The sequence below is a fragment of the Schistocerca nitens genome, chromosome 1, assembly GCF_023898315.1.
Source record: "Schistocerca nitens isolate TAMUIC-IGC-003100 chromosome 1, iqSchNite1.1, whole genome shotgun sequence".
NCBI lineage: Eukaryota > Metazoa > Arthropoda > Insecta > Orthoptera > Acrididae > Schistocerca > Schistocerca nitens.
In genome coordinates, this window is record NC_064614.1 from 34,586,950 (window position 1) to 34,602,399 (window position 15,450).

General features: G+C 42.5%; 1 protein-coding gene across 1 annotated transcript in view; it reads right to left on the bottom strand.

Moving 5' to 3' along the window:
• The window catches only part of LOC126263646 (Down syndrome cell adhesion molecule-like protein Dscam2), a 421,438-nt gene that overhangs the window by 302,539 nt on the left and 103,449 nt on the right, over positions 1-15,450 (bottom strand). Inside the window, exon 4 of the mRNA XM_049960745.1 lies at positions 13,018-13,138. Within this exon, the coding sequence (XP_049816702.1) occupies positions 13,018-13,138 (121 nt within the window). The remainder of the gene's footprint in view (positions 1-13,017; positions 13,139-15,450) is intronic.

A 15,450-nucleotide genomic window follows, 5' to 3' on the forward strand; every position in this document is an offset into this window, starting at 1 on the left:
TTGCAAACTTTCAATCAAATCTGCCATCACAACTAAGTCATCCGCATATGCAAGACTGCTTATTTTGTGTTCACGTATCTTAATATCACCCAGACAGTCTATTGTTTTGAACATATGATCCATAAATAATATGAACACCAGTGGAGACAGGTTGCAGCCTTGTATTACCCCTGAAACTACTCTGAACCATGAACTCAATTTACCGTCAACTCTAACTGCTGCCTGACTATCCATGTAAAGACCTTTAATTGCTTGCAAAGGTTTGCCTCCTATTCCATAATCTCGTAGAACAGACAATAACTTCCTCCTAGGAAGCCGGACATATGCCTTTTCTAGATCTATAAAGCATAGATACAATTCCCTGTTCCACTCATAACACTTCTCCATTATTTGCCGTAAGCTAAAGATCTGGTCCTGACAACCTCTAAGAGGCCTAAACCCACACTGATTTTCATCCAATTGGTCCTCAACTAATACTCGCACTTTCCTTTCAACAATACCTGAGAAGATTTTACCCACTACGCTGATTAAAGAGATACCTCTGTAGTTGTTACAATCTTTTCTGTTTCCGTGTTTAAAGACTGGTGTGATTACTGCTTTTGTCCAGTTTGATGTAACCTGTCCCGCCTCCCAGGCCATTTCAATTATCCTGTGTAGCCATTTAAGACCTGACATTCCACTGTATTTGATGAGTTCCGACTTAATTTCATCCACCCCAGCTGCTTTATTGCACTGCAATCTATTGACCATTTTCTCCACTTCCTCAAATGTGATCCTATTTCCATCATCATTCCTATCCCATTCTACCTCGAAATCTGAAACATTACTGATTGCATTTTCACCTACATTGAGCAACTCTTCAAAATATTCCCTCCATCTGCCCAAGGCATCCACAGGATTCACCAGCAGTTTTCCTGACCTGTCCAAAATACTTGTCATTTCCTTCTTACCTCCCTTTCGAAGACTGCTAATTACACTCCAGAATAGTTTTCCAGCAGCTTGACCCGTAGTCTCCAACCTGTTTCCAAAGTCTTCCCGAGATTTCTTCTTGGACGCTGCAATTATCTGTTTGGCTTTGTTTCTTTATTCAACATAACTTTCTCTATCTACCTGAGTTCTAGTATGTAGCCATTTTTGATACGCCTTCTTTTTCCTTTTACAGGCTGCCTTGACTGTGTCATTCCACCAAGCTATTTGCTTCATCCTACTTTTACACACTACTGTTCCAAGACATTTTTTAGCCACTTCTAGTACTGTGTTCCTGTACCTTGTCCATTCCTTTTCCAATGACTGTAATTGACTACATTCAACTAACTAGTAGCCCGCATCTCGTGGTCGTGCGGTAGCGTTCTCGCTTCCCACGCCCGGGTTCCCGGGTTCGATTCCCGGCGGGGTCAGGGATTTTCTCTGCCTCGTGATGGCTGGGTGTTGTGTGCTGTCCTTAGGTTAGTTAGGTTTAAGTAGTTCTAAGTTCTAGGGGACTGATGACCATATATGTTAAGTCCCATAGTGCTCAGAGCCGTTTGAACCATTTTTGAACTAACTAGTACCTTTCTGAGATCGCTGTTATGTACTTGTGCCTGATTTCCATATCCTGAAGTTTCTCCATTCTTATCCTCCTACATATGGACCTGACCTCCTGCACTTTCGGTCTCACAATCCCTATTTCACTGCAGATTAAATAATGATCAGTGTCATCAAAGAATCCCTTGAATACACGTGTGTCCCTCACAGCCTTCCTGAATTCCTGATCTGTTATTATATAGTCAATCTGGTTCCCCTGCCTTCCCAAGTATACCGGTGAATGTTCTTATGTTTAAAAAAGGAGTTTGTGATTTATAAGCCCATACTGGCACAGAAATCCAAGAGTTGTTTCCCGTTCCTGTTGGCCTCCATATCCTCTCCAAATTCACCCATAACCTTTTCATACCCTTCTGTTCGATTTCCAATCCTGGCGTTTAAAATCACCCATGAGCAGAACACTGTCCTTGTCCTTTACTCTAACAACTACATCACTGAGTGCCTCATAAAAACTATCCATCTTATCTTGATCTGTCCATTCACAATGCGAATATACTGACACAATCCTAATTTTCTTGCTAGACACTGTCAATTTACGATAGTGATGAAATTGTACTCCCGAAGATATTGTTAGAATGGCTCGTTCTGTCCTGTTCTGGAACAGGGCCGTGAACTCCAGCTAGGACATAGGCACAGAATGACCAGAAAGTTGACAGGAAAAACAAGAAAGAAAGATGTTTTAAGAATTAACTTGGAATGTGAACTCTCCTACCCATTGTATTCCTATCTTCTGCCTACGAGAAGATTCCCTCCCTCGCTTTGCGGCTGTAAAGGCATGCTGCTGTCACAGGATCATTAGTCCAAGTAGTATCATAAAGTAATGACTAATACCTAAGAAACGTGTGTGCCAAATAGGTTTATAAGGCGACAGTGTGCTTGGAGGCCTACACATCTCGCCCATGTTCAACAATGGAGCTTTTGCTGCTACTTCGTTACGGCATTGTGGGATCTCAAAGATCAGCGAGCTGGTAGTGAATCAGATATGCTGTTTGACCGAAGGGCTTCCGATAAGATGGAGAGAATATGTATGGAATTACCCTCCAGCTAGTAACTCTGCTGCTCCAAAGTTTCGGTTGGCGCGACCTGCTGTGTAAATAGAAGAACAGAAGAATAAACCTTTTGTGGTGAGCAGTAATACCACGGGAGCAATAATGCTTCACTTAAATTAACTCCACTTGGAAAATAAAAAAATTGCTAAACCTGCCGAAAAACTACTAAAGGATAGGTTTATTGGAAGGTAAGGGGAACGAGGAGGGTTGCAGTGTTGCCTATTCTGCCAGGGGCGCAGGATCGCCTCGTTATGATTCTGCTCTAGAGCAGTTCACGTTGTACTTCCGACATGCTGCCGCGTTCTGTCGTACGCAGTCTTCTCAGCAGCGGAATGTACGTCCAGTCTGAGCCTGAACGTGAGTGGCTGGCTGCTCACGGCCCTTATCTTGCAAAGCGTATTCCGAGGCAGAGCTGTCTCCACGCTGTGGTCACTTGTGTGTCGGCTGTCCCACAACATATAATGGCTGCGCCGAAGTGCCGGGCTGGCAGTGCAATGCTATCGCGACCGGCGCCGTTAACATCTGGGCCCCAGCCACGCGCCGCTTATCTGTCTGCTCAATCGGGGTGTAAACACAGGCGATGAACGGCTGCCGTTACTGCCAGGTGCCGGAAATGTGGCTGCCATATCACCCCGCACCGTGCGCCAGATAGTGCTCCTGCGTGCTCCCGGTTGTGTGCTCGTATTAAGCTTAGTTCACGCGACTAAAATTACATCTGTCGATCTTCCTAGTAAACATTTCTAGCCAATGAAATTATACGAGGGTTGTCCAGAAAGTAAGTTCCGATCGGTCGCGAAGTGGAAACCACCGGCAAAATCGTTTAAAGCTTTGCACTGATGTGTTGGGCAGTGTCTAAATCAGGGCTTAACAACTGGCCGGTTTTGAGCGCGAGTACTCGCGTCTGCTCAGGCACGTGCTCGCGAGCAGGGAGGGAGGGGAAATGGGCGCGCACGTTTGAATGTGATCTCGCGTTCTTAGCAGATTTAACTAGCCATCTGAATGCTTTGAACATTTTACTACAAGGTAAAGATCTGCTAATTACTCATTTCATAGATCGAATACGAGCTTTTAAAATGAAATTGACACTTTGGGTGAGTCAGGTGGAAACAGGAAACCTAGCTCATTTTCCTAAATTATCATCCATGGAAGATGTTCACAAGACTGTGAACGTTATTCACATAGTTTAGTTGATCAGCGCTTTCAAGATCTGACAGTACTAGACAGTGATTTTGAACTGTTCTATCCATATTCAGCGAATATTTAAGAGATTCGTCCTGAGCTGCAGCAAGAAATTATTGACCTGCAGTGTGACAGAGAATACAGAGACAAATTTCAGAACAAGAAAAACGTTTTGGAATTCTACACACACTTCCCTCAGGATAGATTTCCTCGTTTGCACAAACTGGCGGCTACAATAATATCAATGTTCGGTTCCACGTATGTTTGTGAACAACTGTTCTCTGCAATGAAATGTAACAAGACGTGCCTGAGAAACGCATTGTCTGATCGAAATTTAAACTGCACGCTGCACCTACGATGCACAAGAACAATTTCTCCGAACATAGACGCAATTGTAAAGGGCAAAAAGTACAAGATAACCGAGAATCCCACACTTCAGTGACACCTTTTATTGTGTAACAGTTAACAAATTAATGCGAATGTAGAGGCATACACTAAGCTAATAAAATTATGTGGCATGTGTACATTCTCCTTTATTTGCTTCATTTGTCGCAGTAATAATTCGTGAGTGATATCCCTGCAGGTGGCCGCGGATTTACATCGACTGGCGGCAGCTGTTGTGTGCCCCACGTGACTTTCCCCACTCTCCGCTCTGGTCCGGTAGTGGGGGTAGCGTGCTCGCGCTGCTCCGTGCTCGCGCCTTGCTGCTCACAGCTTGCTCCGCGAGCACGTATGTTGTGAAGCTCTGGTCTAAATGGTTCAAATGGCTCTGAGCACTTTAGGACTTAACATCTGAGGTCATCAGTCCCCTAGAACTTGGAACTACTTAAGCTTAACTAACCCAAGGACATCACACACATCCATGCCCGAGGCAGGATTCGAACCTGCGTCTGTAGCACGGGCAGTGTCTCTAGTATGTTCATCGATTGTGTCACGTCGCCCTTTTCAGTTTTGAGTTAATAGTGAACAGGTAAAGATGCGTAGGGAATAGTGTCTCCAGCCAAGTATGAGGGCCTGGTTAGAGATTTCGCCTGTGTCATGCAGCCCACATAACATAACTGTCGAGCAGTTCCTTCCTCATGCCAATTCTCGGCCGCACACTGCAGGGGCAATGAAGAAGCTCCTGCAGCGTTTCCGATGAGAAGTGTCTGATCACCCACAATAGAGTCCGTAGTCGGCTCCCCCTGAGTCTCATCTCTGCTCACAAGAACCGCTGGCTGTTTGTTGTTGTTGTGGTCTTCAGTCCTGAGACTGGTTTGATGCAGCTCTCCATGCTACTCTATCCTGTGCAAGCTTCTCCATCTCCCAGTACCTACTGCAACCTACATCCTTCTTAATCTGCTTAGTGTATTCATCTCTTGGTCTCCCTCTACGATTTTTACCCTCCACGCTGCCCTCCAATGCTAAAATTGTGATCCCTTGATGCCTCAAAACATGTCCTACCAACCGATCCCTTCTTCTAGTCAAGTTGTGCCACAGACTTCTCTTCTCCCCAATCCTATTCAATACCTCCTCATTAGTTACTTGATCTACCCACCTGGCTATGAAGACCGCTGACTATGAAGACAAAATTTTTCCACAGACAACGAGCTGCAGACCAGTGGAGATAAATGGCCGAAAGCACAGGTGGCTGCTTCCTATGACGAGGATATTGGAAAGTTGATACAACAACTACGAGAACACTTGACGCTGGAGCGGCGACCATGTAGAGAAGTAGGTGGAAGGTGTACGTAACTGTTGCAAGTAAAACGCTTCTGGTTTTCAAGGAGGTTTGCATTTCGCGACCGATCGGAACTTACTTTCTGGACAACCCTCATATATAGAACTTCAGAGAATATCAGTTCCGTGTCCACGTACCTACAGGCACTCAGAATTTGAAGCAGTCAGACATGGTATACCATAGCATTCTGCCGTAGGGTTTCTGTTTTTGCATACTCAGAACATGAAAATTTTGTGCTTTTTGGTTACACGATAAATTATACAAATCTGAAGACTGTAAATTCAACTAAATATCTGGGGACTGCAGTTACGAAAAAAAACAACCCATAGAAAATGTTGCTGGGAAGCCGAACCATAGACTACGTTTTATTGCTAGAAAACGGAAGTGTTTCCTAACTTGGTGATTATTTCTCCGTAAGCGGTAAAATGAAATTTTCTGAGGAGTGAAAACAAAAATGTTCGATTGTGTTTTGGCAATGAAACTATATCGTGTAGTCAAATGAAAACGATACAGGTGGGCGAAGAGGTAAGTAAACTTTATTATTTCGAAAATTATCGCCACACTTGTTAATGCATTTATCCCACTGTGAGGCAACTTGGCCAGTGCCTACATGGAAATATGTTTATGGTTGCGTGCAGAACCATAATGGTAGCTGGATGTGCACCTCTCTGGCCGAAGCAAATAGTCGGCCGCGAATGTCTTTCTTCAGGGCTGAAAAAATATGGAAATCACGTGGGGTGGGGGGGGGGGGAGGGGTGGGGACTTCGCGGGACTGAATGGAGGACATACAAGGGCTTCCCAAGTATACTTCTGTTGGGTAGTCGAAATAACCTTGGCAACATGTGTGCGGGTGCAATAATGCAAGAGAAGAAAATAGGAAAAGGAAGAAGCAAAAATACCAAAAATGCAAGAGGCGTAAATTGCAAAAAACAACGGTGCACCTGGTGAAGATCTCATGCTTCATAACAATGCGTCATGTTTTTCATCAGTACTGTAAGATGATGTAATGTTATAGAGCATAATATACAAAAATGGCAACATAATCTTGCCAAAACTGGTTATCTGAATCTAATAAAAGCTTTAATAACGATCTTGGCGTTTGAAAGTTTCTTTGGAGTCCACGCTATTGAAAATCGCTCCCGTGCTGATACAGTGTCAGATAGATTCAGATTGAAATTGTTGCTAAAGATGTGAACACCCTTAAAGAAATGTGCGAAATCAAGGAAGCAAAAGGAGCAAAAATTGGTTTTACTGTAAACTAAAGCAAGACAAAGTACGTGATAACGTTCATTTCTAAGGCTAGAAGAACATCGCATGACCCAAGGATTCTAATAAATGTTTTAAAACTGTCTGCTGCTTTAATTACATAGGTGTCCTTTTAATAAGCGATAATAATATGAGTGTATTAGAGGAAGAATGTAAGGAGGAAATAGAGCCTATTTAGAACTTACATGTATTTAAAAAATATCTAACTACAAGATTAGCCAAGTTAAGATTATACTATTCCCTTGTACAAGCAGTTTTTACATATGGGTCGAATATGCGGATGGTGACAGAAGCGGATCTGAACGATCTAAGAGCATTTGAAAGGAAAATCCAATGAAAGAGACAGGAAAATGGAGAATAAGGTATATCGATAAAATACGACGATCTAAACAAGGAAAACATAATTTATTAATTCTCAAGGAATGCACTGGTTAGGACAGCATGACCAAACATATAATGAAAGGTAGAAGAGTCGGCCGACCACAGATATTGTGCCGGCTTACCTTACCAAGATGGAGATGCGAGGATGGAAGAGAAAAGTAGAGAAGGGAGATGTATGGAGGAAGATTGTTGAGGAGGCCAAAGCTAATCAAGTGCAATAGTGCTGAAGAAGAAAAAGAAGGAGAAGACGAGGGTTGAGAAAGGTTGAAAACTGTGGTCAAGATTCATGTCAGATTTCAGGTCCTAGGTGGTGATCGTCTGCTGACGTTGGATTGTAACTATACAGTAAAGGCGCGTAAGTGTAAAATTGTGGAGGGGTTGTTGCAACATCGCAGCAATGGAGAAATGATGGAGAATGAAACAAGTTAGACATACGCATGTTTCGAAAAAGGTCGAGGAGGTACGAGAATTTGATAAGCTTACAGAGGATTCATATGTGGCAGAATTAACGGCCGGGGAATTTCCACTTCAGAGTATCAGGCGCAAGTTAAACCATAAAACGAAACAGTGAGCAGATTTTTAAATTTCCACAGGTTATAAGGAATCTTCAAAATGTACCCTGCAACATTATGAAATTCTAGCTCTAGCAAAACAAGTGTTAATGTGATGGGAGCAAAGTTCAGCAAATTAGCGAGTAACAATAACGCACCACGCAGACGGGACGCTGATAAGAACAGCTAACTGCCGGGACTTGCCGGAAAATGGCTGCCCCAGCAGCTTCTCACAACTGCCACGAGATAGCAGCAGTTTGCCAGGAACTTCTGGGCGTGAATCCCGTATGATGGTTGTAGTAGTGAGGTCGAAGCTCTACCAGTCTAGCCCGCATCACCGCCAAATGTATCAAGTTAAAAACTTCTTGATTTTCCCTTACGCTGTGATTTTTGTTTTGCTCTATTTAATTTTGACCACCTATATGGTAAATGAAAGAGGAAGCCGCCTGATAGAATTTTGCACAGAGCACAACTTAATCATAGCTAACACTTGGTTCAAGAATCATGAAAGAAGGTTGTATACATGGAAGAAACCTGGAGACACTGACAGGTTTCAGATAGATTACATAATGGTAAGACAGATATTTAGGAACCAGGTTTTAAACTGTAAGACATTTCCAGGGGCAGATGTGGACTCTGATCACAATCAATTGGTTATGATCTGTAGATTAAAACTGAAGAAACTGCAAAAAGGTGGGAATTTGAGGAGATGGGACCTGGATAAACTGAAAGAACCAGAGTTTGTACAGAGTTTCAGAGAGAGCATAGGGGAACAATTGACAGAAATGGGGGAAAGAAATACAGTAGAAGAAGAATGGGTAGCTTTGAGAGATGAAGTAGTGAAGGCATCAGAGGACCTACTAGGTAAAAAGACGAGGGCTAGTAGAAATCCTTGGGTAACAGAAGAAGTACTGAATTTAATTGATGAAAGGAGAAAATATAAAAATGCAGTAAATGAAGCAGGCAAAAAGGAATACAAACGTCTCAAAAACGAGATCGACAGGAAGTGCAAAATGGTTAAGCAGAGATGGCTAGAGGGCGAATGTAAGGATGTAGAGGGTTATCTCACTAGGGGTAAGATAGATACTGCCTACAGGAAAATTAAAGAGACCTTTGGAGAAAAGAGAACCACTTGCATGAATATCAAGAGCTCAGATGGAAACCCAGTTCTAAGCAAAGAAGGGAAAGCAGAAAGGTGGAGGGAGTATATAGAGGGCCTATACAAGGGCAATGTACTTGAGGACAATATTATGGAAATGGAAGAGGATGTAGATGAAGATGCAATGGGAGATACGATACTGCTTGAAGAGTTTGACAGAGCACTGAAAGACCTGAGTCGAAACAAGGCCCTGGGAGTAGACAACATTCCATTAGAACTACTGATAGCCTTGGGAGAGCCAGTCCTGACAAAACTCTACCATCTTGTGAGTAAGATGTATGAGGCAGGCGAAATACCCACAGACTTCAAGAAGAATATAATAATTGCGATCCCAAAGAAAGCAGGTGCTGACAGATGTGAAAACTACCGAACAATCAGTTTAATAAGTCACGGATGAAAAATACTAACGCGTATTCTCTACAGACGAATGGAAAAACTGGTAGAAGCTGTCCTCGGGGAAGATCAGTTTGGATTCCGTAGAAATGTTGGAACACGTGAGCCAATACTGACCCTACGACGTATCTTAGAAGCTAGATTAAGGAAAGGCAAATCTACGTTTCTAGCATTTGTAGACTTAGAGAAAGCTTTTGACAATGTTGACTGGAATACTCTCTTTCAAATTCTGAAGGTGGCAAGGGTAAAATACAGGGATCGAAAGGCTACTTACAATTTGTACAGAAATCAGATGGCAGTTGTAAGAGTCGAGGGGCACGAAAGGGAAGCAGTGGTTGGGAAGGGAGTGAGACAGGGTTGTAGCCTGTCCCCTATGTTATTCAATCTGTATATTGAGCAAGCAGTGAAGGAAACAAAAAAGAAAAATCCGGAGTAGGTATTAAAATCCATGGAGAAGAAATAAAAGCTTTGAGGTTCGACGATGACATTGTAATTTTGTCAGAGACAGCAAAGACTTGGAAGAGCAGTTGAACGGAATGGACAGTGACATGAAAGGAGGATATAAGATGAACATCAACAAAAGCAAAACGAGGATAATGGAATGTAGTCGAATTAAGTCGGGTGATGCTGAGGGAATTAGATTAAGAAATGAGACACTTAAAGTAGTAAAGGAGTTTTGCTATTTGGGGAGCAAAATAACTGATGATGGTCGAAGTAGAGAGAATATAAAATGCAGACTGGCAATGGCAAGGAAAGCGTTTCTGAAGAAGAGAAATTTGTTTACATCGAGTATTGATTTAAGTGTCAGGAAGTCGTTTATGAAAGTATTTGTATGGAGCGTAGCCATGTATGGCAGTGAAACATGGACGATAACTAGTTTGGACAAGAAGAGAATAGAAGCTTTCGAAATGTGGTGCTATAGAAGAATGCTGAAGATTAGATGGGTAGATCATATAACTAATGAGGAGGTATTGAATAGGATTGGGGAGAAGAGAAGTTTGTGGCACAACTTGACTAGAAGAAGGGACCGGTTGGTAGGACATGTTCTGAGGCATGAATGGATCACCAATTTAGTATTGGAGGGCAGCGTGGAGGGTAAAAATCATAGAGGGAGACCAAGAGATGAGTACAGTAAACAGATTCAGAAGGATGTAGGTTGCAGTAGGTACTGGGAGATGAAGAAGCTTGCACAGGATAGAGTAGCATGGAGAGCTGCATCAAACCAGTCTCAGGACTGAAGACCGCAACAACAACATGGTAAAACATTTTCAACGATAAATATTTACTATTACGTTAATGTTGTACAGATGAATAATTTTATCTGCCAGGAATGTTTAAGAAAGTTAGATACTATTAATTGTTGCGAGACAGAATTACAGAAGGTATTAGCAAGTACTGAAAATCATTCGTAATGCAATGACTGCACGAATGAAGTATAAATCCAGATACATCAACTGAAACTGCCATTCTTGAGGCGCTGATACATCTCCTAGAGTGCGGAATAATTACTTTTACGAAGGATGACTAAGCTCATAAGAAGAAACGCTTTGGATGAGAAATGCATGGGCGGGAACTAAATTTTTTTTCCTCTACGGATAATAATGTTAAAGTTGCAGAAAATGTGAAACAATCACACTAAACAGGTGGTGCAAAGACGGCGGATCGCATGCGGCCCCTCCCTCTGGGTACCTCCTCGTAATCTTATTTAATACACATCTTCCATTCCCTGCCGTAAAGCAAATAGAGGACCCCTGCGCAACTTAGCTCTTTTGAGTAACGCCATTTTAGATGACAATGGGCGCGGTATCCCAACAATTTGTCTCCAACGGCACGTATTTTTGAATTTGTGCACTTGCATAACACTGCAGTTTTTTACTTTTATTTTTTATGTATTACTGATATCCCTTACGTAGTGACAGTGAGGCGTCTTTGGCCCGCGGTACTAGCAAATCTGTACACCCCTGCACTAAACTTTGCAATTTGTGCAATAGTAATGGTTCAAAATTTCCAGTGTCAACACTGGGACAAATAGGTCTAATGATTGGCAGAGGGAGGGAGTGTCATACATGATCAACGATGTGCCAACACACACTTAGTGAACAGCTGGCAGGGGGACGGTAGCAGCTGAGCTAGAGAGGTTGGACGTACTGACACGAAAGTAGTGAGAAGGTGTGAAGTGTTTTGTAGTTCGATAGTGTGGAAGGAGAATGGAGTTTAAGATGAAGTAGGTTGCGATTATGCACTATAATAGAGAATATCAGTGAGAAGGATTTTCCGTTTCGATAGTAAATGGGGCACACAAGAGTACGTAAGATAAAGTATTTCGGATATCAGGCTGAAATATGGATGAATGGCCTCATTCCTGAAATCCTCTGGTGTGAATGGGACACGGAAGGGATTGTTTATTTGAATGTACGATACGCTCTTTTGTTATCTTTTTTCCGTTTGTGTCTGTATGTCGCTGATGAGTACTCGCTCTCACACAGAATTCTCATATATCTCGATGGAATCTATTAACAGATCAGTTGAACCTGTGACAAATAAGATTTAGTGGTCTATGATATTTACTAGTAGCTAATAGCCTCAGCATTAAGGGGCACTAGTACTTAGGTGATACTGGCGACCCTGATGCAAGTAAATGCAGAAGGTAAATAAGATGGTAGCTGAAACACTGCTTCTGACACACTGATTAGGCAAGGGCAGGGGGTTCCGCAGTTGCAGAGAGTGTGCCACAAATGCAGGAAATGGGTGCCTAATGGCAACTCAGTGATAGTGTCTGATCTGACTGACGAATAGCTGCCTGGGAACAACATCCATACAGAACACTCCTATAAACGTTACCCAGCTATTATGAATTTGTATCCAGCAAAGCGACTCGGAGATCATTATCAACACACCAGGAATATTATTGCTTTTTTTTTACCTTAGCGTATGACGATATTAATTGTTTCGAAGTTAGATTTGTAAAGTGTAAGTCCAAAGAATCAGGCCTAAACAGATAAATTTTGTACCAATAAAACCAATTATAATGTACCTAATGCACTTTCGCAGTATCTGGCATACCTAACACGTTTATTTGATATTGATTTCAAATGTTACATTCAAATGCACTTGCTTACAATCGATGAATATAATGAATGTAGATTCGAGTACCAAGCTGAGTAATATAATTAATCAATGACCATTTAATTAGTGTGTTTAACGAACTGATTACCATATAAATTAACTTCCAGTATGAGGTTAACACACTGTATTCTACATAATTTAAAAAAACAAGTTTTTTATGTATGTAAGTTATGCAACGGAATGTGATTTCGATAATATCTGAAGCGATTACTGTCTTTTATGGCATCTGTATTCCCACGAGCATTCGAAGATGATCAGTGAGAGTTAGAGATAGATAGATAGACAGAGAGAGAGGGAGAGAGAGAGAGAATGACAACATTCAGACCTTAATAACTCCGGACATATCTTTGATACTCCTCTCAGTTGCTTTTCGCAGAGTAGCGTAAAGGAGAAAATCATAGGTTTGTGTTCACACTGAATGTGCGCCGTCGACAAGACTTGACGCCGAGTTGCTGCAGGACGGTACACCGCGTCCTTGTGACGTCACAGAGCCCTCTGTGTGTATCTGCCTGAGGCTGGTGACATCCTGCTTGGCCTGAAGCGGAGTAGAGGCTACTTGGCCGGCAGTGTGTGTGTGTGTGTGTGTGTGTGTGTGTGCGTGTGTGTACTCACGTGAAGGTGGGCGGCGGGTTTCCCTGCGCAGTGCAGCTCAACGTGACGTCACGGCCCTGCTCCGCCGTGAGTGACGTGCTGGAGCGCTGCGTCAACCGCGGCGGCATCCCTCCTGTCGCTTCTGCAAGCAAACAACGGGTAAAGTGCCCGCTGACGTCCTTACAGGCAATCCCCTATGTCAACAAAGCTAACTCTCAACGAAACCCGTCTAAAAACTATTCAACAAGTTCCTACAAAATACAACAATATTTTTAGCTTTGAGCTACAGTTTTTATAAGGTAAGTCGAGGGGAGATGCGGCAGTTAAGGAATTTTCTTCTACAACGGTTGACCCATAGTTCCAAAAAGCTTGAAATTCCTTTTGAATTAAAGTATGATCCTGCATTTAACTACACTGAAAATATAAACAATAAATATTTTAATAAATAATATATACAAATTAATATTGAAAGCACCGTACGGATATCACCTGTTCTGGGGGAAGATGCAGCTGTGAAAGAAACAAAATTTGTGAATCAATTAAGTCTGACAGAACAAAACTAATTTATTTTGATTATGAAAATCACAGACAAAATACTCTGACAGTCAGCAGTTGCTAGATTAAAGCTTTCATTTGTCATTCAGTGTTATCTGTTTCGTTTTACAAATACTGCAGTAGTTACTGTCGTTCCCACAATCCTTCGGCCACTTCTTAAATCCAATGAATCCAGACACACTTCGGTACTTTTTGTCATAAAAGGAGACCTTACAGGCTAGAAAAACATTGTCGGCCCTCTCATTCTTTCCATTTGTGTCAAAAGTTTCCTCGTTACATTAAGATGAACTGATTGGTGGAGTCAACTCCTTCCTTTGCAGAATACAACGTTTTGATTCGTTCTTTTGTGGTTTGTCTCTAACTGCGCTCTTATTGGACCGAGAAACTCCGAAATTTGCGTTTTCGTTTTGGTTAGCCTGGATTCTAAGGCTTAAGAAACAGGATATGTCAGACGAGAAATTAATAGATTCCCGAATGAGATTTTCACTCTGCAGCGGAGTGTGCCCTGATACAAAACTTGCTGGCAGATTAAAACTGTGTGCCGGACCGAGACTCGATCTCAGGACCTTTGCCTTTCGCCGAGTTCGAGTCTCGGTCCGGCACACAGTTTTAAACTGCCAGGAAGTTTCAATTAATAGATTGTTCTCCACGACTTCCGGATGTCCTGCACTGTATACAGGGTGGTCCATTGATAGTGACCAGGCCAAATATCTCACGAAATAAGCATCAAACGAAAAAACTACAAAAAACGAAACTCGTCTTGCTTGAAGGGGGAAACCAGATGGCGCTATGGTTGGCCCGCTAGATGGCGCTGCCATAGGTCAAACGGATATCGGCTGCGTTTTTTTAAATAGGAACCCCCATTTTTTATTACATATTCGTGTAGTACGTAAAGAAATATGAATGTTTTAGTTGGACCACTTTTTTCGCTTTCTGATAGATGGCGCTGTAATAGTCATAAACGTATAAGTACGTGGTATCACGTAACATTCCGCAGTGAGAACGATATTTGCTTCGTGATACATTACCCGTTTACCAATAGCGGAAAAGGTCGATATCGTGTTGATTTATGGCTATTGTGATCAAAATGCCCAACAGGCGTGTGATATGTATGCTGCTCGGTATCCAACGCCATCATCCAAGTGTCCGGAGCGTTCGCCGGATAGTTACCTTATTTAAAGAAACAGGAAGTGTTCAGCTACATGTGAAACGTCAACCACGACCTGCAACAAATGATGATGCCCACGTAGGTGTTTTAGCTGCTGTCGCGGCTAATCCGCACATCAGTAGCAGACAAATTGCGCGAGAATCGGGAATCTCAAAAACGTCGGTGTTGAGAATGCTACATCAACATCGATTGCACCCGTACTAAATGTCTATGCACCAGGAATTGCATGACGACGACTTTGAACGTCGTGTACAGTTCTGCCACTGGGCCCAAGAGAAATTACGGGACGATGACAGATTTTTTTGCACGCGTTCTATTTAGCGATGAAGCGTCATTCACCAATAGCGGTAACGTAAACCGGCATAATATGCACTATTGAGCGACGGAAAATCCACGATGGCTGCGACAAGTGGAACATCAGCGACCTTGGCTGGTTAATGTATGTCGCAGCATCATGGGAGGAAGGATAATTGGCCCCCATGTTATCGATGGCAATCTAAATGGTGCAATGTATGCTGATTTCCTAGGTAATGTTCTACCGATGTTAGTAGAAGATGTTTCACTGCATGAGAGAATGGCGATGTACTTCCAACATGATGGATGTCCGGCACATAGCTCGCGTGAGGTTGAAGCGGTATTCAATAGCATATTTCATGACAGGTGGATTGGTCGTCGAAGCACCATACCATGTCACATTCACCCGATCTGACGTCCCCGGATTTCTTTATGTG